This window comes from Leucopleurus acutus, assembly GCF_964270905.1.
Source record: "Leucopleurus acutus genome assembly, chromosome: 17".
Lineage (NCBI taxonomy): Eukaryota > Metazoa > Chordata > Mammalia > Artiodactyla > Delphinidae > Leucopleurus > Leucopleurus acutus.
The window spans coordinates 543,836-569,741 of NC_139159.1; the positions used below are offsets into that span (position 1 = coordinate 543,836).

Consider the following 25,906-nt stretch of genomic DNA (forward strand, 5'->3'; position numbering starts at 1 on the left):
TTTATGTTCTCTGCAGATCTCTTTAATGTCTGGACTAACAGAAAACGATGGATTGTCATCTCTGCTCTGCATTCAGTCAGTCCTGTATTGTACATAGTGTAGCCTCTAGAAAACTCCACTGTACACTCACGAGAGAAGGGGAAATAAGGTCTCAGGACATAGTTCTGGCCTTGCGGTTCCCTTGAAAGGGTCTTACAGACCCAGAATCCCTGGTCTGAAATATTCCATCTCCAGGTAATCTGTCTTATTAGAAAGCCATGAGTACTACATAACAGTAGGTACAGAGAAATTAGCAACTGTACGGAGAAATTTTAGGAACATTTTACAACCAATATAAATGCTTCGTTTAAAAAAAATATTCTGAGATCTCTGAGGATGAATTAACTCAGTGAACAGGTTGCGTCCCATCTTGAGGGTGACGTCACCATTGTGGTTTAAATCTTCTGCAGCAAATTCCACTCCACCCACACCCAAAAGAAAGTGATTCAGGCAGTCTTAGATTATCCGGTGAAGATTTGGGAGTAGTTAGATGAGGCAGTATCAGATGGAAAAATAACTCTAAAATAACATAGAAAAGAGGCCTGGTGAGCAGGCGTGTCGGGGAACAACCTGGTGAGCTCAGGGAGAGCTCTCCGCCGTGCTTCCTCCCCATGGGCTGCAGCCGGGGACCTGCTTCCAGGCGACACTGGCCGTCACCCTCGGTACAGGGAGGCTGCGCCAGTCTATAAAATCAGTGTGAAATATGTACATTCAGCATCCTTTCGGGTAGTGGTGAGGCCAGAGCCCCTGCTCCTTCCCCGTCTATCTCTGATGTTCCTAAAACTCCTCTTGCTGTCGTCCTCAGGCACACTCTGTTCTCGTGGCCTCTTCTTTGCGCCAGGCAGCCCTGCCGTGGCTGCCCCAGGACTAGCCCCGGTCCTCTTCCTCTTGTCAGAGCAGCCGAGAGCGTCGGGTTAAGGGTTAGAGGCTGCCTTTCTCAGCCAGAAATTCAGCAGTTGATGTGGGGTCTCGGCTTGATCGTTTTCCCTGGAGGGCAAACCTGGGCTCTCGTCCGTCCAGGAGAGACACCTGCATGTGGGCATCATTTCAGACTCTTACGCTGAATTTGTGAGACTTTTTTCGGAGATGGCCTCAAGTCGGTCTCCTCCCTTTGTGACTCATTTGTGTATTTTCTACTTAGATTTTTACAGCTTCCAGAATATCCCACAAACAACAAAATGCAGGCAACAGAATGGGTTTTCTCATTCTAAGAAATCAGTAACTTTACTCCAGGTAAGTATCTCTATCTGTGTACTAACCCTTAATAATCTTTGCAGCACTTTTTTCTCTCTTACGGAGCTGGTAATTATTAAAACAACAAATCAGGGCTTCCCTGGTGGCACAGTGGTTGGGAGTCCGCCTGCCAGTGCGGGGGACACGGGTTCGTGCCCCGGTCCGGGAAGATCCCACATGCCGCGGAGCGGCTGGACCCGTGAGCCATGGCCACTGGGCCTGCGCGTCCGGAGCCTGTGCTCCGCAGCAGGAGGGGCCGCAGCAGTGAGAGGCCCGCGTACCACAAAAAAACAACAAAATAGAAAATGTTTTTGAAGTTAACTACAGTGCTCTGTATTTGTAATTTTTTTACTTGCAAATGAGTTGGAAAATGTTGTCTTGTTTTGTTTTAATCAATACCCCAAGGCCTTTGCGCATGAACAAGGTATTCAGCCAGCCAGGCTTGTGTCCCAGCCTGTAGAAGGCATGTGTCCCAGACGGCTGGCTGTTTCTAGCCACCTCGTGCTGCTGCACCCTCCCAGAAGGCCTGCGCTGCTCCCACCCGCCTCAGCCGCTGCAGGTTTAGAAGTGGGAGCATCAGAGTCCTGCAGGGAGCACAGCGGGGCCAGGAGGTTTCAGGACTCACCTGCAGTGCAGATGAAGGCGTCCGCTCTGTGCCCCATCAGGCTCCAGGCCCCCCAGAGCGAACACCCAGCTCCAGAAGCACGGGGAGTGGGAGCCCCGAGGCCTGGCCCTGAGGAGCAGTATTCCCGCTGACCTGCCACCTCTGCTGCGGTCCCAAGTCTCAAGCAGTCCAGTTAGATTCAAAGAGTGTGGTGCGGCCAGCCTCCTCCGGCTCTCCTGGGGGGTCTCCCCAAGTGAAGATGTGCGAGAAGGCACCTCTTAACACTTGGAGCAGCTGGTCACACTCAGAGGCGGCCTTTGCCTTGGAGAGAGTGGAAGAGCTGAGCCCGCCCTAGAGGAGGCCCTGGGTCCTGGGCCACAGGGACTGTCTGGGGGAGTGTGCTCGGCTCCCTCCAGGGCACTCCAGTCACCAGCCGCGTTTGCCTTCGCAAAGGTCACTTTTCAAGTTTACCCACCTTTCCCACTAGGAAAGTTCATCTTTAGGTAATTTTTCTAAAAGTCTAAGATTTAGTGAAGGCAGCTGCAGTAAAAGCCTGTTGGCAGATAGATTATGACCTGTTTCTTGAGGAAATTAAGGTATCCTTTCTCCATTATTTGTTCACAAGGTTATATGGAAGACAAAGAGTATTTGAAATTTAGACTTTCCCAGACTTAGCAAATAGATAATAAAAGTCTGACTCTCTCTCAGTAGTATTCTACCACTTTCTGAAGTCACCAAGATGGCCAGTCCAGTTGGTAAAAGCAGGCGTTTAGCTTCAAGCAGATGTGCAGAGAATGACAAGGGGGTGTGTTTGTTTTTTCTCTGCAAGTCCACCTGGATTAGTAGTTTTTGTTGTCCTGGCCCAGCTTTTCTTTGAGTAGTTTCATCATCGGGCTGGGGGGTGGGGAGAAAGACAGAAGAAATGAGAGAAATTGGTCTGCACGTGACCTTTAAGTGTCAGCCTTTTTCTCTTCATCCAGCTTTGCCAGCGTTCTGTCGCCAGCGTCACACCCTGACACTCTTCACGTGCTGTTTATCGTATTTGCTGTCCTGGATGTCCTCTCAGAGTTTTTTTTCTATATCAGTGTGTTTGAAGTTAAATGTTAGATTCTGGTAGGGTACTTTAAAAGTACTAAATAGACTAACCATCACAATAAGGCAAGGAAAAGGAAAAAGACAGAAAGGAAGAAATAAAACTGTCTCTACTTTGGATGACATGATGGTCTATGTCGAAAATCCCAAGGAATCTACAAAAGAAAAAAAAAATTCCTAAAACTAGTAAGTCAGTTCAGCAAAGTAGCAGCATACAAGATTAACATTCACAAGTCAGTCACATTTCTATATACTGGCAATGAACCCTTGAAAACCAAAATTAAAAATACAGCATTTACAGTTGCCCAAAAAGGAGTATTTAGGTATAAATCTAACAAAACATGTCAGGACTTGTATGCTGCAAACTACAAAACACTGATTAAAGAAATCAGAGAAGATCTAAATAAATGGAAAGGTGTCAATGTGCGTGGAGTGGAAGACTCAACATTGTAAAGATGCTATAGTTCTCCCCAAAAGATGGTATAGGCTTGACGCAAAACCCATTAAAGTCTCAGCAAAAATTTTCGTAGATATATCCAGGCCTATTCTAAACTTTTTTTTTCTTTTTGAAATTTAAGGAAAAAATTTATTGAAGATCTGAAAAACAATTTCTAAAATATTGACTTTTCCAGAAAACTAGCTACACAATGCATTGTGTCTATCATGTTAAAACGTGATTAGACACAAATATAAAAACCATGAAACAAGCCACCATTCTTTGACAATCTGAGCAAAGATAAAATGCCTAAGGAACAACATGAATGACTTGCAAAGGATGGGCTCTTCACTGTAAGCACCATGAAAAAGCGGGGAGCACAAATGGATGAGTGTTTTCAGTTATACACACTGAATTGAACTTTTGGCACTAGGAATCAGAGCATTTTGTCATATAGCATTAACACATATTGTAAAAGTGCGTAGTGTCAAAGGAATAGAACCACCAGCATTCAAACGCAGCTTTGGCAGCTAAGCAGTGAAACACTCTACAGTACGTCTCTCTGTTGTCCGTCATTGAAAACACTGGTAGCAACTTTGAAATAAAAAAAGAAAAAAAAAAGAAAAGAAAAAAAGGAGCTGTAACCCCTTTTATTTTCTGTTTAAAATCAAACAGAAAACAAACATCATTTCTGTTATACACTAACGTTTCCAAAGTACGTCATTTGTACAAGAGAAGGACTGACAAAAATGTGTTTACAGAGATCCAAACATGGGGGCGTACAAGCACCTCACACAGGTTTCCACTCGTACTCAGGAGGAGCCACTTCATAATCACTGGCACTAAACAGAGTTCTTTGCCAGGTGGTCTAGGAAATCATGAAGATAATTCAGTAATAAAGCAAGGCTCTTCTCATCCAGAGGTGTGTAGGCCAGCATTGCTCCAACACGTACAAATAATCTCAGTAGATGTGGCGCTGCATGCACCTTGGACATGGCGCATCAGGGTGATCTGCAAGGATGTCAGCATACCGCGGTCTCTCATGTTTGCAGAGCAGCTGAGTGCCCAGCATTACACTGAAGTATTCCTTGATCCCTGCCACAACTTCATTAACAGCATACTCCTTATTTTCTGTGTTTCTTCAAGATGTCTTGTAGTTTGCAGAATCCTCTAGAATGGAATCCACATTCTTCTTGTCAGGAAGATAAAAGAGCTCTTTTTGCCAGGTAATTAAGTCCCGGTCTTCAACAAGCCATGGTTTTAGTTCTTCAGGAATCTTTACTTTAATTTCAACTCTGTTCATGAATGTTTCCTCATTTTCAACAGTAGAAGCTACACGGGCCCTTTCCTCGCGAGGAGACTGAGGTGTCTCACTCGTACTACCACTGTCTCCATTTCCAGGTGTTTTCTGTTTGTTCTTTTTTGTTTTCACGCCAACATTTTTCTGTTGCAAACCAGAAGTCTTCCTTCCAGGGCAGCCCCTCTCATCTTGCCCTCTGCGTACTGCTTCTGATTGGCTTTGCTTGGAAATGCAAAGGAACTAGAGTAGATAAAACAGCTTTGAAAACAGGATAAAGTGGGAGGAATCACACCCAATTTCAAAACTTATGATATGGCTACAAGAAACTGCGGCATTGGTGGAGGGATGACTCTCTGATCAGTGGAGAGAACTTGGGAAGCGGCCTGTGGGATTATGGCCAAATGATTCCTGACCAAGGTGCAAACAAAGCAATTTGGTGGAGGAAGGATAGTCTTCAACTAACTGGACATATATGGGCAAAAAATTAATCTCAGCCTAAATCTCATACCTCACAATAGATCTTAGGTTTAAATATAAAACATAAAACTATAAAGAAAACCTTTGGGACTTATCGAGTAAAGAGTTCTGAGATGTGACAACAAAAGCAAGACAAGCTACAGACCGTGAGAAAATATTTGCAAACCTTGTATCGTAGACTGTATAATGAAGTCTCAAAACTCAACAGTAAACACACACACACACACACACACAAGCAGTCCAGTTAGAAAATGGGCAAAGGACATGAAGAGACATTTCCAAAGAGGACATCACATGGCAGATAAACACATGGAAAGGTGTTCAACGTCACTGTTCTTAAGAAAAAGCACGTCAAGACCATGGTGAGATGTTACCATGCTCCTAAACAACTAAATGTGAAAAACTAAAGTGAACAACAGTGAGAGCACCGGGTGCCAGTGAGGATGTGAAGAAACCATCTCTCATATGTTGCAGGTGGGTGTGTAAGGTGGTGTGGCCCCCCAGGAGCAGAGTTGGCAGTTCCTTTAAAAACTGAACATACTTATCAGAGCAGCTGCACTCCTGGGCATTTATCCAGAGAAACAAATATCTGCATTCACACAAAAATCTGTACCCAAGTGTTTGTAATAGCCACAAACTGGAAACAACCCAGATGTTCCTCAAAGGTGAATGGTAAACGAGCTGTGTCACGTCCACACCATGGATAGCGCTCAGCAGTAAAAAGGGACAAGCTGCTGATGCCACAGCAGCTGGATGGATCTCAGATACATTGTGCTGAATGACAAAAGCCAACTCAACATGCCATGCACCACACGACTTTGTTTATGCAAGGTTCTCAGAAGTTGTGTGGGTGTGTATGAGACTGTATGAGTGCTGGTTATTTGTTCACCGAGTCTCCAATCCCTCATGTGGGCTGGCGCTTCGGTGCCTATCCTTCAGCGAGCTGTGTGGAAAGAAGCAGGATGTTCAGGGCAGGAGCGGGTGGATGATCCCCGGAAGAGAGGCGCAGCGGGCCCCCAGCGTCCACCCAGTGTCCAGCCAGCTGCCTCTGAACCTCAACTGGCCCTGGTCGCCCAGCCCTGTCCAGTCACCCACACAAACAGCTGCTGTCAGGAGAGGGAGAGAGTGAATTTCCCTCGTGTGTCCCCCTTCGCTTACCGCTTTTGTGCTTGATTTGGACCCAGAATCTTGGTGTTGGCTGTAGGCCACGCCCTGCGGGCCACAATTCTGTTGTGTTTGGTGTGAGGGGCTGAAAGACCGTGGGAAGCTTTGAGTCTTGTTCTCCGTGATGCTCATTCTCAGTTCTGAGTGTTTCGACTTTGTTAACCGCTGGATCCTAAGCACTTAAAATAGTACTTGCTCTTAGGGCTTCCCTGGCGGCGCAGTGGTTGGGAGTCCGCCTGCCGATGCAGGGGACGCGGGTTCGTGCCCCGGTCCGGGAAGATCCCACGTGCCGCGGAGCGGCTGGGCCCGTGAGCCATGGCCGCTGAGCCTGCGCGTCCGGAGCCTGTGCTCCGCAACGGGAGAGGCCACCACAATGAGAAGCCCGCGCACAACGAAGAGTAGCCCCCGCTTGCTGCAACTAGAGAAAGCCACGTGCAGCAACAAAGACCCAACGATGAAGACCCAGTGCAGCCAAAAATAAAAATAAATAAATAAATAAATAAATAAATTGATTAAACATTGCTGAAACTTAAGGCAAAGTCTAAGAAGTCTTTATGATGTATATTCTTTTTTTTTTTTTTGCAACTAAAACAGGATTTTTAAAATTGTGGTAAAATGTACATTACATAAAATTTTCCACCTTAGCTATTTTTAAGTGGCACTAAGTACCTTCACATTGTTGTGCGACCGTCACTACCATCCACCTCCAGAACTTTCTCATCTTCCCAAAGTGAAGCTGTGTCCCCAGGAAACACTAGCTCCCCAGCCCGTTAACCACTGTCTGTCTCTGTGAATTTGTTTGGTGTAGGGACCTCGTATAAGTGGACTCATACACTATTTGTCTTTTTGTGTCTGGCTATATTCTTTATTTTAGATAACTTATCGATAACTTTTTTATTCTATGAGTGACACATATCTGTTTTGCAAAATATAGGAAATACATAAACCAAAGGAAGAAAATAAACGTCACCTTTAAGTTCTACTCAGATAACCACTAACAACATTTTTTTATCTTTTAGAGAGAGAGAGACATTATAATTTGTTGTCTGCTTTTCACTTAGCAGGGTATCATGAATATGTTTCCGTGTCCTTAAATATTTTCTGTGTAACCATTTCTCTTCCGCCTCTCTTCCGGGTATCGCCTCATAATTTTTTATAGTTTTTTTAGTTGAAGTATAGTTGATTTACAGGGTTTCAGGTGTACAGCAAAATGGTTCAGTTATACATGTACAGATATGTATATATTCTTTTTCAGATTTTTTTCCATTATAGTTACTACAATATACTGAGTGTAGTTTCCTGTGCTATACCATAGGTCCTTGTTGTTTATTTTATATATAGTAGTGTGTGTCTTGTCAGTCCCAAACTCCTAATTTATACCTCTCCCTTTCCTTTCTGGTAACCGTAAGCTTGTTGTCTATGTCTGTGAGTCTATTTCTGTTTTGTAAATAAGTTCATTTGTATCATTTTTTTACATTCCACATATAAGTGATATCATATGATATTTGTCCTTCTGTTTGTGACTTACTTCACTTAGTATGTTGATTTCTAGGTCCGTCCACGTTGCTGCAAATGGCATTATTTCATTCTTTTTTGTGGCTGAGTAGTATTCCATTGTATATGAGCACCACAGCTTCTTTATCCACTCCTCCATCGATGGACATTTAAGTTGCTTCCATGTCTTGGCTATTGTAAATTGTGCTGCGGTGAACATTGGGATGCATGTGTCTTTTTGAATTAGAGTTTTCTCGAGGTATATCAGAGGCATCATAATTTAATGAACAGTCTCCTTCCTGTTCTCGTGCAGTCAGGTTCCAAGGTCTGTCTGTCTGTGTGCCCGACTTCACCGTCCTGAATGGTGGCTCCTTGACGTTTGGCCTGGTGTCTGTGGAGCAGGTCTGCCTGTGAGCAGCTCACTGACCAGGCATCTCTTCTTTTTCCAGGATGACAGAGCTTTTCAGTTTGATTGACACCATGTGGCCTCCAGTGGCACCTCTGAAAGCACCAGGCCACGGGCCAGCCTTCGAGGTAAGCCCAGCATTGCAGCGTCCCCCAACCCCACACCCCCCATCGCACCTGCTCTGTGGCCACCAGGCGCTGAGCCAGTGCCAGCCCACAGTGCACATCCCCAAGAAGCCCAGGTCCAGAGGGTACGAGCCAGTACAGAGATCCAGACCCACTCGCCTCGCTCACAGGCTGCGGCCTGGCTGCCTTCCACACAGTGCCGCGCGCATGCCTCCTGAGGTTGCTTTACGTGACGCCTCTCGACCCCCATCGTCAAGGGCCACTGTGCACTGAGGGTCTCAGCCTCGCACCGAATAAGAAGCAGGTGGCTTCCCCGCCACCTTCCTGTCAGTAGTAGAACCAACACTTAGTCACCAATTAGAGCAGAAACTCAGTAAACAAAACCCATGGGTATTGGTTCAGCCGCCAGCTCAGCCAGGGTCCCCTTTCCTTCCTCATCACATTGCTTATGGCAGCCAGGTGCTCACAGGCAGCAAAATCGAGCGATGAGAATGTGCCCCTACTCCCCGCCCTGAGCCCTGTCCAGCAGGCTGGCAGCGGCTGCTTTGGGCTTTAGTCCCCAAGCTGAGAACGGGGGCTGCCGTGCTTGTGTGGTAGCTGACTTCCTAGCACAGGCCGAGACAGTGGCTGTGTCCTGTGCTAGACCAGCAGCCTAGTGGTCAGGAATGCCATTTCTAGATTACTTCCAGGGAAGAAGTTTCTAAATGGTGTCTTCAGTGTACCCTGAAGAATAAGCTTCTAAAATGAAATCTTGAATTGGTAATAAACTCAAAAGCACAGACGTTCCTATGCTTGTTTCCAGAGAGAAACAACATAACCCGTCTCTTACAGAGCCTTCCAGAGAAACAGCCTGCATCTGTGAATAAAGAGGTCTTTATTAAAGAGTAGATTTATATTAACAGTGTATTTGAGTCTTTTAACAACACATTCGCCTTCATTTTAAACAGGAAAAAACTCATCTGCCTCCTCCTAGCTTCTGTTACGTCCTCACTGCTCATCCAAACCTGGGACAAATTGATGCAATTGAAGAAGACTCTATTTCGAAGCTTTACCAGCCTCCGATTCCCCGCTTCTTAAGAGAAATTCTCCAGGTGGCGTCTTTGTTTGTACCCTGGTCTCAGTTACTTTGCTGTGTCCGTGAGCTTGGGGAGACATTCCTCTCTGTTTTCAATACCTTTCCAGACCGATGGCCCCTGTACCCGTTGCAGTTTCTATGCCAAAGTGATTTACCAAAGACCACAGGTAATCCATCTCTCTTTTCTCAAATCGTGTTGCATAGCTTATTAAAGGATAATCTCTCTCAGAAACTGCGGCAGTACCAAAAGAGAAAAACACTGTTGAACTTGAGCTGGGTGCACTCTGTGCTGACACGGTGGTCAGTCCATTCCTTGTGCAGGTGGGGCTGCAGCCCCTGGTGAAGCGCTGGGTGTGCAGCCGCCAGGGGGAACCCGCCCGGCTCTCAGACCGGGCATGTCGGCCCCTTTCTGACACAGGCAGGCTGTAGAAAGGAAGGAGCAGCTGAAGCCTCCTTTCCGGGATGAAAGTAGGAGTCTCAGGATGGAGCTCAGCCATTTCTAAGGTCTCTTTCTACCGCAGTTGAGAGGAGCCTGTGGTCGCTGGGAGACCTTAGGCAGCTCTCTGGGGCAGCACCCAAGTCAGAGGGCCGAGGCCAGGGGAGGGGTGCTCTCGGCCCACGAGTCCTGCAGGAGCCTCCACTGGACCTTAGCTCAGAGCTGGACAGCCGCGTGCCACAGCCACTCCCTGTTCGCTTGTAGGCACTCGAGAGAGAATCAGCACCTGTCCCGGAACTCGAGGGCTCTCATCTTCCTCCCTGTAACTTTCTCTAACTTCCTGTGTGTAATCACCCTCTCAACCACGTGAGCACTCTCCCACACCCAAGTCACAGCTCCTGACCGTGCCGCCACCTCCTCCGCCCGGTCGTGTCAGCCGCCATGCCATGTGGGATCCGCAGCCTTCCTACAGGGGCCTTCCCAGCCAAACCCTTGTCCCCATTTGCATCTACTGGATCCTAATGGCAGAGTGGCATTATGTCCTAATCACCTCCCGAAGGCCCCATCTCCCATTACCATCACGTCACATTGGAGTGTAGGACTCCAACATATGAACTGGTGGGGCGGGGAGAGGCAGAGGAGGGGGACATAAGCATTCAGTTCGTAACTATTCCTAACCCTTGGGAAGCTTGTATCTAGCAGGAGAGAAGAGTGTGTGTGCTGACGGTAAGGCAATGTGATGATATGTGAACACGTGGCATTGGGAGGAAGGGCATGGCTTCTTCCTGGTGGGTCAGAGGGCAAGCAGAGTGGAGCCAGGGACGGGCAGGTCTCCCCCCGCAAAGGAGCCCTTAAACCAGCTGCAAGGTGGGAGCTCACGGGGCTCAGCCGTGTCCTGGGGGCTGCTGACCAAGACACACAAAGGCTATTGCATGTTTTGAAATACTTATTGAAATGATATCAGAAATTGTTAGTGTTAATAATAATCATCTAAGATTATTGCTTTTAAAAAATAATTTTGGCTCTAAGAAAAGCTTCTAAGTTAACAGCCTGACTGTGTCTTTGAATTATAGGTAAACAATTCGCTTCTGGAGCCAAGGGAGCTGTGGCTGGTGGTGACCGACGTTACTCTGCAAACACAGGACGAGGGCTCGGGTCTCCCCAAAACCATGCCTGTGCGCGTGGCCCCCTCATGCGTGCTGGGCCAGGAAGTCCGGGACGCGCTCTCTGAGGCCACCTCCAAGAGCTTCTTCTTCAGGGATGCTCTCCGAGACCAGGGTATGCTTTCCTCTTACTGACGGCTCTGATGTGGTGACTGAGAGATGCCAGAAAATGGCTTTGTGGATTCTTGATGTCTCTGTCTTGCTCTGGAAATACAGGCCCCATCCCGAAGTCCACTGCGGACAAGACCCCTGTGATGGCCACATGGACAGAACCAGAACCCCCTGCATGCAGTGCTGGCACAGCAGCAGGAGATGCCAGTGGTCACTCAAGGGTGGTCTGTTGGGGTCACACTTTACAGGTGCAGAAGCCACCTGAAGCCACTGCCTGGCGCATCACTTTTTAAAACAAATGAAAAGCTAGAACATTTAAACACGTGCTTTCGTCCCTCAGTATCCACCCCTCTGCGGACACCAAGACCTGCAGGTGCTCAGGTCCCTTCTGTAAAATGGTGGTATCTGCATATGAGCTGCACACATCCTCCCATTTTTTTTAAAAAATAAATTTATTTATTTATTTTTGGCTGTGTTGGGTCTTCGTTGCTGTGCACGGGCTTGCTCTAGTTGCGGCGAGCGGGGGCTACCCTTTGTTGCCGTGCGTGGGCTTCTCATTGCGGTGGCTTCTCTTGCTGTGGAGCACGGGCTTTAGTAGTTGTGGCACATGGGCTCAGTAGTTGCTGCACATGGGCTCTAGAGTGCAGGCTCAGTAGTTGTGACCCATGGGCTTAGTTGCTCTGCAGCTTGTGGGATCTTCCCGGCCCAGGGCTCGAACCCGTGTCCCCTGCATTGGCAGGCAGATTCTTAACCACTGCGCCACCAGGGAAGCCCTCCTCCCACACTTTAAATCTTCTCCAGCTCACTTACGATACCTAATACGATGTCAGTGCTGTGTAAATACTTGCCGGTGTGCAGCAAATTCAGATTTTGCTTTCTGGAACTTTTTTTCCAAATATTTTCCATCCACCGTTGTTTGAATCTGTGCTAGTTTGAATCTGCAGATGCAGAACCTGCAGATACAGAGACCTAACTGTATGCTTAGATTAGTCAGTACTTTTTTCCAGGAATCAAAGTAGGGTCCTGCTTAGACTATATTTTTCAGTGTATGTAACTTGCATGACACAGGATTTGCCTTTATGAATGGAGTTTGAACGCAGTGTTTGTGTGCTCTTACAGCTTAGTGCACAAGGCTTTGGGCTTCCTTTCTGCACGGTGCCGTGTCTCTGGACACACGGGGGCCGCACAGTGGTGCCCTTGGCTCCCCCAGTCCCCCCAGCTCCCAGGTGGCTGGCAGAGGACACATCTCTACTGGCAGGAGAACTCGCTTGTTTCAAACCTCAGAGCTGCAATAATCTGAAGTGTCTCTGTTGGCAGGTCAGCTTGTTTGTGTTGCACGAACTGTCCTCCTGCTTCCAAAGCCCCAGCTGGGTGTGGCCTCTGGTGCCTGGGAGCTGACGAGCCCTGTGAGCCTCGATGAGCTGGATTCTGTCACTCGGGTCAACTCCATTTGCAGCGTCCAAGGTGGGTAGTCGATTTTGATGGAAGAGGTATTTGTATTTCCTTAAGTATCACACTTACCTTATATTCATTTGCTCATTTGTTCATCGAGTATTTGTTGCGTGCCTGACATTGGATGCGTGACAAAGACGCGACCAGAGACAGGACGGCAGCCTGCCGTGCTCTGAGTGCCTGTCGCCAGGACCTCACCTGTAGGAGGCACGGACAGGAGCCCTGAGCGTAGATGGCAGGGGAGGGGGGCTGGTCAGGTGCAGGGTGGGGGCAGGAGGAGAGCAGGGCTTACAAAGGCTGCTGACAGGGCAGGTGGATAAGCGCCAGAGTCTGGGAAGAGGCTGCAGGGGCATCTGGAGGGGCCGGAGGGGCTGCGGCCTCAGGTAGCACCCAGGGTGGGGGGCGAAACAGGGCAAGGAAGTAGATCTGCAGGTGGATTAGTCAGGAGGGAAACTGACAGGTAGGGTAACAAATTCAGTACAGGGGAGCGAGACGTGGACGGAGGGCAGGAATGTCTGTGAAAGCAATTTGCTGAATTAATTTCCAAAAAGTACAGAAATTCCAAAAGTAACATTGAGGGCCTGTCTCTTCCACCCTTGGACCACTAGATTCCTGAACCCCATTGTGGTTTTTATGAACAGCAAAAGCTGTGGTGCCACTGATGCTTGAATCCACTGTCCCTGTGTGCTTGTGAGATTGAGCACGTGTTCATTGTGTTGAGGCCCTTTGGATTTTCCCTTCTTTGCGTTTCCTTTTACCGTTAGTACCGAAACATAACTGCTACAGCCTGGTGGTCCTGAAGAAGGCAGGCTCTGTCACCTGTGTCCGGGTCCCCACTTTCTCATCTCTGCAACAGGGATAACAGGACTGACCCCAAAGCCTTGCTGAGGAGTAAATGAGCTGGTGGCGAAGGCGGACATTCAGTGCTCCGTGCTCCGGGCGGCAGGCGCTGGCTGGGGGCTGGAGGCAGTGACGGCAGGGCTGGGGCGCCAGGGCCCTCAGGATTGCTCTGGCAGAGTTGGTCAAGGCCTTCCAGACAGGTGAGGGCACGTGGAGAACGCCGGGCAGCCGTGAGAGCTTCGTGTGCTGGCGGAGCGGGGCTGTCGTGGGCAGGCTGGCCCTGTGCTGTTCTGCCGTCCCCGGCCGTGTTAACGAGGTGGGATGGTCAGATTTTTGTCTTAAATGAAGCGATTCTTTCAGCACCACGGATGGATCGACTGTGGTGCAAAGCGGGGGCTGGCTGTTGGCAGGAAGATGATTGCGCTGCTGTTTGGAGGCGCACGGGGGAGGCTGGCCGCGAGGCTGGAGGCCGAGAGGGCCAAACTCGAGCAGTCTCAGGCAGCCTGTCCACGGCCTGTGGTTTCCAGCCGCCGGCCGAGAGGCTCCCATCCCCTCACCTCTCTCAGAGCGGGGTCGCTCCCGGGCGCAGAGCAGGGAAGGATGAGGAAGCAGCCCCCAAGTGACAGTCCCCACCCCTCCCACTTTGGCTTTAGGAGACCACAGGCATCGCCACCACCCGAAGCACCATTTTATGAGAAAGTGCACCTGAAGAGCTGGCTTCCTGAGGAGGGTTTGGAACCTGACCCGCTCTTACCTGCAGCCAGGGAGTAAGAAGCACAGAGGTGCAAGCAGAGGAGAATGTGTAGGGACAGAGAGAAGACCCGAGTCTTCTGAAGACCCTAATATTTTTTGTTTTTGTTTTTTGGGGTTTTTTTTGCGGTACGCGGGCCTCTCACTGCTGTGGCCTCTCCCGTTGCGGAGCACAGGCTCCGGACGCGCAGGCTCAGCGGCCATGGCTCACGGGCCCAGCCGCTCCGCGGCATGTGGGATCTTCCCGGACCGGGGCACGAACCTGTGGCCCCTGCATCGGCAGGCGGGCTCCCAACCACTGTGCCACCAGGGAAGCCCCTAATATTTTTTAAAAATAATAATTTATAGTGAGATTTACAGAACACAGACTTAACCATTTTAAAGTGAGAAGCTCAGTGGCAGTCCATTTACAGGGTTGTGCAACCACCTCCTATTTTACATTTTGGCTTTTGTCATCTGAGTGGCTTTGAAAACAAAGTGGCAGTCTGGTTTTCAATCACAGTGTCATTGAGATGAAACTCACCCTTTTAAAGTGTACAGCTCGCTGTTTCTAGTGTGCTCACACAGTTGTGCAAGCACGCCCACTGACTAGCCCCAGAGAGGAACCCGTGTCTGTCCGCAGTCATGCCCCGTCCCCGCCCAGCCCCTGGCTTCTGCTTCTCTACCTTCAGTCTCATGGATACTCACGCACATGAATCCTGCACTGTGTGCGCCTTGGTTTCTGGCTGCTTTCACTCAGCAGAACATTTTCGAGGCATTTCTCAGGCTGCATTCCTTTCTGTGGCTGAATATTCCATTGTATGGGTAGACCCTGTTTTGTTTAAACATTCATCAGTTGATGCACATTTTTTTTGATACTGTGATTCATGCTGCTGTGAATATTCATGTAAGGCCTTTGGGTGGACGTGTATTTTCCGCTCTTTGGGTGTATTCCTGTTGTTTCAGATGGTGTTCATGTGGGCCATGATCATAAGTAGAGAACAGCGGCAGAACCAGGAAGAAGCTGTGCTCCCTCCAGAGAAGGTAACCCTTCCGAGGGACAGAACTGAGGCTGAGATTGGGCCCTCCCGGCGCAGACAGCATGACCACAGGGCAGTGTCGGGAAGCGTGGCCCACGGTGAGAGATCCAGTGTCCACTGTGGCCTCTCTGGAGAAGGGCAGTGTTGATGGAGGGTCTCTGGCCAGCAGCACCCGTGGAGCGACACCTGGGCAGTGGAGGGAGAGCTGGGCCAGCAAAGTCCTCCTCGTGCCCCCAGAGCAGAGCTCTGCGACAGGTCGCATCCCCTGTGCTTCACGTCCTCACCAGCATTTGGTGTTTGCAGGGCTTTAGATTTTAGATTGTCAGCCATTCTGACAGGTGTGTGATGGTGCCTCATTGCTATTTTAGTTTGCGTTTCCCTGACCACACGTGACGTGGAGCGACTTTCACGTGCTCATTTGCCATGCGTATATCTTCTGTGGTGAGGTGTCTGTGAAGCACTTTGGTCCATTTTTTATTCGGGTTGTTCATTTTCTTATTGTTGAGTTTTAAGAGTTTTTTCATATATTTTGGATAACAGCCCTTTGTCAGATAGGTCTTTTGCAAATATTTTTTCCTGTCCTTGGCTTGTCTCTTCATTTTCTTAACAGCGTCTGCAGACCAGTTTTAATTTTAATGAAGTCCAACATCAACTTGTTTTTTTCATGAATTGTGCTTTTGGTGAATCTAAACACTTGTTGTCTGATCCAAGGTCACCCAGATTTTCTCCTGTTTTCTTCTAGGAGTTGTACAGTTTTGCATTTTACACTTAAGTCTATGATCCATTTTCAGTTAAATTTTGTGAAAGGTGTAAGGTCTTTCTGGATTCATTTTTTTCCCATGTGTTTTGTCAGTTGTTCTGTCACTGTTGAAAAGGCTGTCCTTTCTCTATTGAAATGTCAAAGATCAGTCGACTATATTTATGTGGGTCTCTTTCTAGGCTCTCTATTCTGTTGCACTGACTTATTTGTTCTCTCACTGCTACAACACTGTCCTGATTAAGGCAGCGCTGGTGTGTGTAGTCCTCCAGCGTGTTCTTCATTATTGTCTTGGCTATTCTAGGTCTTTGTCTCTTCCACATAAACTTTAAAATCAGTTTGTTGGGGGCTTCCCTGGTGGCGCAGTGGTTGAGAGTCTGCCTGCCGATGCAGGGGACACGGGTTCGTGCCCGAGTCCGGGAGGATCCCGCATGCCGCGGAGCGGCTGGGCCCGTGAGCCATGGCCGCTGAGCCTGCGTGTCCGGAGCCTGTGCTCAGCAACGGGAGAGGCCACAACAGTGAGAGGCCTGCGTACCGCAAAAAAAAAAACGGTTTGTTGGTATCCACAGAATAACTTGCTGGGATTTTGATTGGGATTGTGTCGAATCTGTAGAGCAACTTAGAAAAAATGTACATCTTAACACTGTTGAGTCTTCCTGTACGTAAACATGGACTATCTCACCGTTGATTTCTTTCAGCAGAGTTTTGTACTTTTCCTCATATAGATCTTGTACATATTTTGCTACACTTATACCTAAGTATTTCATTTATTTTAGCTAATGTAAATGGTGTTGTGTGTTTTTAATTTCAAATTCCCTCGTTTATTGTTAGTATATAGGAAAGCAATTGACTTTTGTATTTTAACCTTGTATCCTACAACCTAGCTACAAACATGTTTGTAGTTCTAGATTTTTTTGTTGTTGATTCTTTGGGATATTCTACAGAGAAAACTGTCATCTGTGGACAGGAGAGTGTTTTTCTTCATTCCCGACCTGTATACATTTTATTTCCTTTTCTGGCCTCTGGCATAAACTGGGACTCCCAGCACCAGGTTGCATAGAAGCAGTGAGAGGGGACTTCCTTGCCCTGTTGCTCGTCTTAAGGAGAAAGCGTCAACTTTCTTTCTCACCATTAGGTAATGATGTTAGCTGTAGGGGGTTTGTTTGTTTGTTGTCTTTTCTGCTAAAGATAATCTCTTTATTCCACACATTGAAGGAAAAGAACCCTGCTCTTCTCCTACTGCTCTCTTCCTTCCCCTGCAGTTGGTTGTGTGTGTTGCTAAGGTCAATACTGTGCTGTAGCTATAAAGCCTTGCACTTTGTCTACAGGTTGATCCTCAAAAATGAAAATCAATAAATGGTATTTTGGGACTTACCTTGGTGGTTAAGACTTCGCCTTCCAGTGCAAGGGGTGTGGGTTCGATCCCTGGTTGGGGAGCTAAGATCCCACATGCCTCACTGCCAAAAAAACAAAACGTAACTCAGAAGCAATATTGTAACAAATTAAATAATGACTTTAAAAATGGTCCACATGAAAAAAATCTTTAAAAATGGTATTATGATTATATAAATACTTTTAGCTGAATGGGAAACTAGTCTACACACTCTAGTTCCTTTCTTCTGTGGTTTTTTTCATGGAGTTTTATGTTGACTTTTGTTTTCCTAGCACTGCCTGCCCTACACCCTAATTTTCTCCCAAATTCTCAAAAAAACGGTGACAAATCTTTGGAGTCATCCTTTTCCTTTGTAATCTCCCTCCTGGAGCCTTCTGTCCCTCTGAACCAATCTTGACTAGTTGCTCTGTTGTCAGCTGTTGTCCTGGGCCTCCCTTCTATTTATCATTTAGGTTTGATTCATTCTTTCCTAAATCACATAACTTCTTTATTGGTTTATTCTGTCTGTAGGTTTTTTGTAAATTTCTTTACCAAGTTGTGGAAACCCCCTCTAGGCTACTGAGAGTTTTTATCATGAATGGGTGTTGGATTTTGTCCAGCACTTTTTCTGCATCTATTGATATGATCATATGATTTTTCTTGTTGATATGATAAATTACAGTAATTGATTTTTTAAATACTGAACCAGCCTTATAAACCTGTAATAAATCCCATTTGGTCATGGTATAATCCTTTTTTTATATAGTTGGATTAGATTGCTAATATCTTGTTAAGGGCTTTTGTAACTATGTTCATGAGAGATATTGGTCTGTAGTTTTCCTTTCATGTAATGTCTTTATCTAGATTTGATACTAGGTGAATGCTGTCCTCAGAGGATGAGTTAGGAAGTATTCCTTCTGCTACTATCTTCATGGAAGAAATTATAGAGTATTGGTATAGTTCCTTTCTTAAACGTTTGATAGAATTTATCAGTGAACCCATCTGGGCCTGGTGCTTTCTGTTTTGGAAGGTTATGCATTATTGATTCAATTGCTTTAATATAGGCTTACCTTGTTTTATTGAGCTTGGTAGATCCTGCATTTTTCACAAATTGAAGTTCTGTGGCATCCCTGTGGCAAGCAAGTCTTTCAGTGCTATTTTTCAACGGCATTTTGCTCACTTTGTGTCTTGGTGTCACGTTTTGGTAATTTGTGCAATATTTCAGATTTTTTCATTATGACTACGTTTGCTGTGGCGATCTGTGGTCAGTGATGTTTGATGCTACTGTTACAAGAACATCATGACTTGCTGAAGGCTCAGATGATGGTTAGCATAGTTTAGCAATTAAGTATTCTTTAATTAAGTGGGGTTTTTTAGACATAATGTATTTATTGCACACTTAATAGACTACAGTATAGTGTAGACATAACTTTTATATGCACTGGGAACCTCCCAGATCCATGTGACTCGCTTTATGGCAGTATTCGCTTTATTGTGGTGAGTGGTCTGGATCCGAGCCCACAGTATCTCTGAGGTGTGCCCGTAGGTCTCGGCCTATTCAGATCACTAGTTTCTTCTTGTGGGAGTTTTTGCAGATTGTGTCTTTCAGGGAATTGGTCCATTTCACTTAAGTTATTGAATTTGGGTGCATAGAGTTATTTCTGACATTCCTTTATTATCCTTTTAATTATTCCTTTATTGTCCTTTTATTACTGATCCACGGGATCAGTAGTGATGGCCCCTCTTTCATTTCTGATGTAAATAATTTGTTTCTTCTCTCTTCTATCCTTGGTTATCCTAGCTAGAAGTTTATTAATGTTTATTGACCTTTTCAAAGAACCAGCTTTGGGTGTCTTGATTTTTTCCTACTGATTTCCTGTTTTCAGTGTCATTGACTTCCGCTCTGATTTTTGTTATTGCTTATGTTCTCCCTACTTTGCGTTTTAGTTTGCTTATCTTTTTCTTGTTTCTTAAGATGAAAGCTTAGACTATCTATTTTAGATGTTTTCAGATATTTACATTTAGTGCTGTAAACTTCTCTAAGCACTGCTTTTGCTGCATCCCACAAGTTTTGATGTGTTTTTGTTTTCATTTAGTTCAAGGTATTTTTAAATTTCTCCTGAGATTTTTTCTTTGACCCACATGTTATTTAGAAGTGCATTGTTTAATCTCCAAGTATTTGGGGGGTTTCCAGTTGTCTTTCTGTTATTGATTTCTGTTTAATTCCATCGTGGTTTAGGAGCATATTTAGTATGACTTTTATACCTTTAAATGTGTTAAGGTGTGTTTTGTGGCCCAGAATGTGGTCTGTCTGGATGAATGTCCCATGAGAGCTTGAGAGGAAGGTGTGTCCTTCTCTTGTCGGATGGAGGTGTCTGTAAACATCAGTCAGAACCGGCGAAGGTGCTACTCAGTTCAACTATGTCTTTATGATTTTCTGCCTGTGGATCTGTCGGTCACTGGTAAGGGGACTTGAAGTCTCCAAACACAATATATAAAATACAGCCGTGGGCTTCCCTGGTGGCACAGTGGTTGAGAGTCCGCCTGCCGATGCAGGGGACACAGGTTCGTGCCCCGGTCCGGGAAGATCCCACATGCCACAGAGCAGCTGGGCCTGTGAGCCATGGCCGCTGAGCCTGCGTGTCGGGCCTGTGCTCCGCTGAGCCTGTGCTCCGCAATGGGAGAGGACACAACGGTGAGAGGCCCGTGTACCGCAAAAAAAAAAAAACCAAAAAAACAAACAAACAAAAACAATAAAATACAGCCATGGGTCTCTTTCTCTCCTCGCAGTTCTGTCAGTTGGCTTCACGTGGTTTTAGCAGCCTGTTGTCAGGCAGACACACATTAAGGACAGATACGTCTCCTGGGAGAACAGACCCCTTTCCCATGAGGTAACGCCCCTCTCGATCCCCGATGCCTTTCCTTGCTCCGAAGTCGGCTGTGTCTGAAATTAATGTAGCTCCAGTTTTCTCTTATTAGCATGAGCATAATATACCTTTTTCTGCCCCTTTGCTTTTCATCTCTGTGTGTCTTTGTGTTTGAAGCAGATTTCTTGTAGACACCGTAGAGATGGCTCACATTTTTTGTCCGCTCTTAAGAGGCTATTTCTTATATTTAGACCATTCACATTTAAAGTGAATATCTATATCATTGGGTTACGATCTGTCACACGTATATTGTTTTCTGTTCCTGGCTCTTGTTTCTGTTTTTGTTTTCCATTTTCTTCCTGCCTTTTCTCATTCTTTCTTCCCCCTTGGCTGTACCAGGCGGGATCTTAGTTCCCTGACCAGGGATCAAACCCAGGCCCTCGGCAGTGGAAGTGCCAGGTCCTAACCACTGGATGCCAGGGAAGTCCCTGCCATTTCTCATCTTGATTGAGCATTCTGTGTGATTCCATTTTCTCCTCTCAGTATGTCAGTTATACTTCTAGAAAAAATTTTTAGTAGTTGCCCTAGAGTTTGCAATGTACACTTAGAACCAGTCAAATCCACTTTCAGATAACACTGCCTGCTTCAGGGTGTAGCCACATTATCAGTCTCTCCCTCAGTCCCTTATAACAGCTGTCATTCACTTCACTTACAAGGCATAACACTGAACCCGTCATTGTTATAGATCAGTTTAGAGCCACAAAGGTTAAAGATTTTACTTTACCCCCGTTTATTCCTTTTCCAGTGCCCTGCTTTTCCTTTATGTAGGTCCAATTTCTGACCTGTATCATTTCATTACCTTCATTACCATTTTAACGTTGAGCAGTCTGGGGGTCTCTCTGAAGCTGTCCTGCAGGCGTGCAGGTGGGTCAGATGGATGTGTACAGACTGTTATCACAGTGCAGCCAGGTCCTCCGAGAAGGCCCAGCTAACTAGGGATTAAGAGAAGACGAAGCCCAGCTGCAAAAAACAGGGATTGGCCCAGCCTCCCACAAAGGGGCCCCCAGCCAAGGCAGAGGCCATGCAGGAACCAGCTCCCAGATGGACACAGGGACGGGACCCCCTGCCCTCCAGCCAGCCGTGGGCTGGCCCAGACTGGATTCCATCAAATCCAGGATAGCCCCTCAGCCGTGCTGTGCTCTGCCCTGCCCAGCCTGCCCCAGGAGGGGCTCTCAGCTGGCCTCAGGGTCTCCCTCGGCCGCCTGGACCTGGCAGGACAGCAAGCGTGTTCCCTGAGCAGAGCTGGGATGGACGCAGGGAGTGGCCTGTGCGTCAGTCACTCGCTGAGAACCCGCAACACCTGCCAGGAAGACGTCTCCAGGAGGTGACAGCACCCACGGCCTCCCTGCCCGAAAGGCGGCTCCAGAGCCACGGGGACTTCCTTCCAATCTCTTTTTGGGGACAGCTTTGCAGTTGGTTTTATCTTCCTTGCCCCACTTGACACTTTGTATCTGCCACTTGCTGGTGGGCGGTGATCTTCCCTGCACTGTGCAGGGGGTGCGGTCACGCAGGGGGCAGAGTCCTGTCCTCAAACCGGGTGTCGACCTTGACCTAGAAGAAGGTCCTGAGCCCCAACTTCTTTCAGCCAAAAAGAAGGGCGGGGACAGTGTGGCAGAGAGCTGGCCGCCCACGAAGGATGGGCCGGAGTGCTTCCCATAGGACCCTCAGGAAGGACCTTTCACAAAGTCGTTTTCATAAACATGGGATACACCTTCCCAAGCCTAATTACAAGAGGTTTCTGTAAATGAGACAAAGAATGTAAAGGCTTTTAACAGCAAACTGCAGCAATTTGCCAGAATTCTCAAACCCTAACAACAGTTGTTGTTTTCCTTCTGATGCTTCTTTAAGTGAATGTCCTAGATACTAAAGGTTAATAGTACAATTCCCAGCTGTCCCCTGGGTTGCCAGAAGGGATTGCCAGTGGTGTGGAGACCCCAGATGAAATGTATTTCCTCAGCCCGTGCCTCGTTCCCTAATTGGAAGGAAATTGCTTAATCCCATGTAAGTGTAAATGCTGTTAACACCCAAAGATATTCTAGGGTAAAGGGAACTGTGGTTTGTAGCAGTCTTCTTTTTCTTAATTCATTTAGCAGACCTGCCAAGGACTGTGTGAGCCTCTGTGCTGACACCCCCTGGGGTGGGAGCCCTCCCCGCAACCTGGACTCTTGACATTCATGAAGACACACCTTCAGCTGTATTATAAGCTCTTATTGGCTTAACTTTTCATTGCTTTGACTCAATCTTGATTAGATTTGCAAGAACAATGAAATTAGCTGGGCAGCCTTTTTAAAATCAAGCTGTATTATTTTCATTTTGCAAAAGCCATTCAAGGATGCACTGCATGAATGCATTTTGATAAACTGAGCCTACTTAGTTCTCATCATTCTGTTTTATCCTCTACAAATAAATTTTCTCCTAATGTTTGTTCTCGTGGAGAATGAAATTCTTTGCTCCAGGAGTGTGAAGGATGACTCTTCTATCTTTCTGGAAACTTAGGACACATCTTACTTTTTTTTAAATGTCTAATTTCACCACTTTTCAACAAGGATGGTCTGTGATTTGCAGTGAATCTTGATGGTATGTACAATGCTTCACATTCCAAGAAAATCAGACCAACTCAGTCCCCTGTTTAAAATTCCTTTCTGTCTCCTCATCCCTTCCAAGACCAAGTCTGGAATCCCCAGCGAGACCCTGGATGGTCCTGGCCTGCCAGCCTGCGGACTTCACAGCGGTCTCACCTGCCTCTTCTTTCTGCCTGTTTGGCCTCCAGCCCCACCTCAGGGTGAAGAGTGGGCCTGTGCCTCTCCCTACCTGCAGCCCCTCCTCGGGTCCATTCTTTCGGGAAGTCTCCCTTGACACTTAGGCCAGCCTAGAGGCCTCTCTTTTGCACCTCTGAGGGTCTTTTCCATTTCTCAATTTAGCATTTATTTCATGGTTTTCTTTAATAAACTGATTTTTTTTAGAGCAGTTTTGGGTTCACAGCAAAACTGAGCAGAAGGCACAGCGCTTTTCCGCGTTCCCCCACCCCCACACACACAGCCTCGCCCGCTGTCAGCATCCCCCCTGGATCGTTGATGACCGTGCTCGACACGCCATCATCATCCAGAGTCCATAGTTTACAGCAGGGTTCACTCTTGGTGTTGTCATTTTATGGATTTAGACACACTTCGGACATGTAGCCATCATTACAGCGTCATACAGAACAGTTTCCCTGACCTAAAACCCTCTGCGCTCCACCTCCTCAGCCGTCTCTCCCGCTTAATACCCGGAAACCACCGATCTTTTCACCATCTGTATAGCTTTGCTTTTTCCAGTATGTCCTGTAGTTGGAATCATACAGTGTGTAGCCTTTTGAGCTTGGCTTTTTTCACTTAGTAATACGCATTTAAGGTCCCTTCATGTCTTTTCATGGTTCAAGAACTCATTTTTTAAAAATCATTGAATAACATTCCACTTTCTAGATAAACCAGAGCTTATGTATCCATCCAGCTACTGAAGGACATCTTGGTTGCTTCCATGTTTGGTAATCCTGAATAAAGCTGCTGTAAACATCACGTGCTGGTGTTGATGTGGACACACATTTTCAGCTCCTTTGTGTAAATACCAAGGAGCGAGATTGTTTGATTGTATGGTAAGACTGTGTTTAATTTTGTAAGAAGTTGCCAAACTGTCTTCCAAAGTGGCTGCACCATTTGCCTCCCCGCCAGCAGTGATGAGAGTTCCTGTTGCTCCACATCCTCACCAGCATTCGGTGCTGTCAGTGTGTGGGCTTTGGCCGTTCTCATAGGTGTGTCGCGGTGTCTCATTGCTCTGTTCATTTGCATTTCCCTCAAGACGTGATGCTGAACATCTTTTCACATGCTTTTCTCCTGTCTCTGTATCTTCTCTGGTGAGGTGTCTGTTCAAGTCTTTGGCCCAATTTTTAATCAGGTTATTCTGATTCTTATTGTTGAGGTTTTTTGTTGTTGTTGTTTTTTGGGGGGGTGGGGTGGGGCTGTGCTGCGCGGCATATGGGATCTTAGTTTCCCAACCAGGGCTCGAACCCGTGCTCCCTGTACTGGAAAGAGGATTCTTAACCACTGGACCACCAGGGAAGTCCCTTTACTGTTGAGTTTTAAAAGTTCTAATATACTTTGGATGGAAGTCCTTGATCAGAGTGTCTTCTGCAGATTTTTCTCCCATATTTCATGATCTTTTTACTTGTTATTTGTTTATCTGCTTTTCCAGCCTGACTGTGGCGTCCATGAAAGTGTAGATTGTGGCATCTACCCTATGTTCAAAGTGCTATGTGTATATCCCACACTAAAGAGCATTGTATATGTATTTGTTTGTTGAATAAATAAATCACAAACGTTGGAGTAAAAAAGAAATGAGGGAACCAGAGAAATCACATAAGAAGAGATACTGACAAACCAATAAGCATATTTCTCTTTCCGTGTCGAAGAAGTGGAGCCTAAGCTGTGGAGTTCCAGTCTTACCGTCCAGCAGGCAGTGCTGCCTGTGAGCGTCAGTGCAGTGGGCGGGCGTGGGCGGCAGGGGTCGGAGGTTTTGTGGGAAGCGCCTCTGAAAGGGGTTCCGCCATCTCTGTGCTCACGCGCTTGGACGCAGTAACCCCACTCCATGAGCGCATCCTAAGAGAAGGGTCCAGCACAGAAGGAGCCAGGTAGACAAATGCCCACCGCCTCGGGCTAGGGCAGTTTGGAGCCATGGTGTCCAGTCAGGAGAGTGGCCGAGAGAACCGGGACCTAAGGGGACAGCCATGCAGCAGCCTAAGGGCAGGACGAGACGGAGCAGGGATGGGGTGCTCGTCACGGCCTCAGAACATGCACGTTGGAAAAAGGCAAAAACGAAAATACTTGGTTAGTAATATGCCTGAGCTTTAAAACCTGCTCTTTGTTGTAATTTTGTGCCATGAATGGAAATTATAAAAAGCTTAGGAACATTTATATAAACTCACAAATGAGAAGCAAACCTGGGGCACCTCATGTTACCGTCTGTGACCTGAGGGGCAAAGAGAAGTTGGGGGACAGAGCCGCCTCTGAGCCCGGGTCTGCTTCCCTGGGCCTAGGCGCTGTGGTCGCCGTGGACGAGAGCACCGCCTGCTCGTGGCCTGCGTGTGACCTGTGTGGCGGTGAGAGACTGGAACGGAGGCCGGGAGACAGGTAGGGGCAGCAGCAGCAGCAGCCCGGGACCCCACTGCCTTGTGCCTCGGGGCAGGGGCCGGGCCCAGGGCACACGGAGGAGGCCGGGCGCCGTGTTTTCTCTCCTCGCGACTGGGGTTCTGCGGTTCCCCGAGGCTCTTCCTGTCTTAAAAGAGAGAAGAGCCAGGCTTCCTCAGCTTCTTTGTTATCAGGCGGGAGAAAAAGAACTCGGGGCTAACACGAACGTGAGACACACTTGGTGACGGCACAGCCGACCTCTGCAAGCAGACATCCCTGCCCAGCCTTACCGCCCCCCACCCCGGGGCCCGTCCTCGGTGCCGGTCCTCCGGCCCCCCCGTGACTGTCGGAGGCATGTGCACAGGGCGTGTCATCACGTTCCTGCTTCTTGACGCCTCACAGGTGGTGGCCTGGACAGGCCTTCCTTGGAAGCAGGAAGGAGCAGAGACACTGGTGGTGGGAGCAGGTTTGCCGT

At 47.4% G+C, this 25,906-nt stretch overlaps 1 protein-coding gene and 1 pseudogene across 3 annotated transcripts in view; one reads left to right on the forward strand and one right to left on the reverse strand.

Annotated features, from left to right (window-relative positions):
- SPIDR (scaffold protein involved in DNA repair) overlaps positions 1-25,906 on the forward strand; it is a 348,123-nt gene that overhangs the window by 321,471 nt on the left and 746 nt on the right. For both annotated transcript variants that reach the window (XM_082858553.1, XM_082858552.1), the window contains exons 12-17: positions 8,289-8,373; positions 9,318-9,461; positions 9,553-9,612; positions 10,955-11,159; positions 12,473-12,619; positions 25,341-25,434. In XM_082858553.1, coding sequence (XP_082714679.1) covers positions 8,289-8,373; positions 9,318-9,461; positions 9,553-9,612; positions 10,955-11,159; positions 12,473-12,619; positions 25,341-25,434 — 735 coding nt within the window. The remainder of the gene's footprint in view (positions 1-8,288; positions 8,374-9,317; positions 9,462-9,552; positions 9,613-10,954; positions 11,160-12,472; positions 12,620-25,340; positions 25,435-25,906) is intronic.
- On the reverse strand, positions 3,788-5,542 carry LOC309974129 (mortality factor 4-like protein 1; annotated as a pseudogene). Its single transcript has 2 exons — positions 5,532-5,542; positions 3,788-4,944 (listed from the first exon to the last, which is right to left on the reverse strand). The product of its transcript is annotated as a mortality factor 4-like protein 1 (transcript).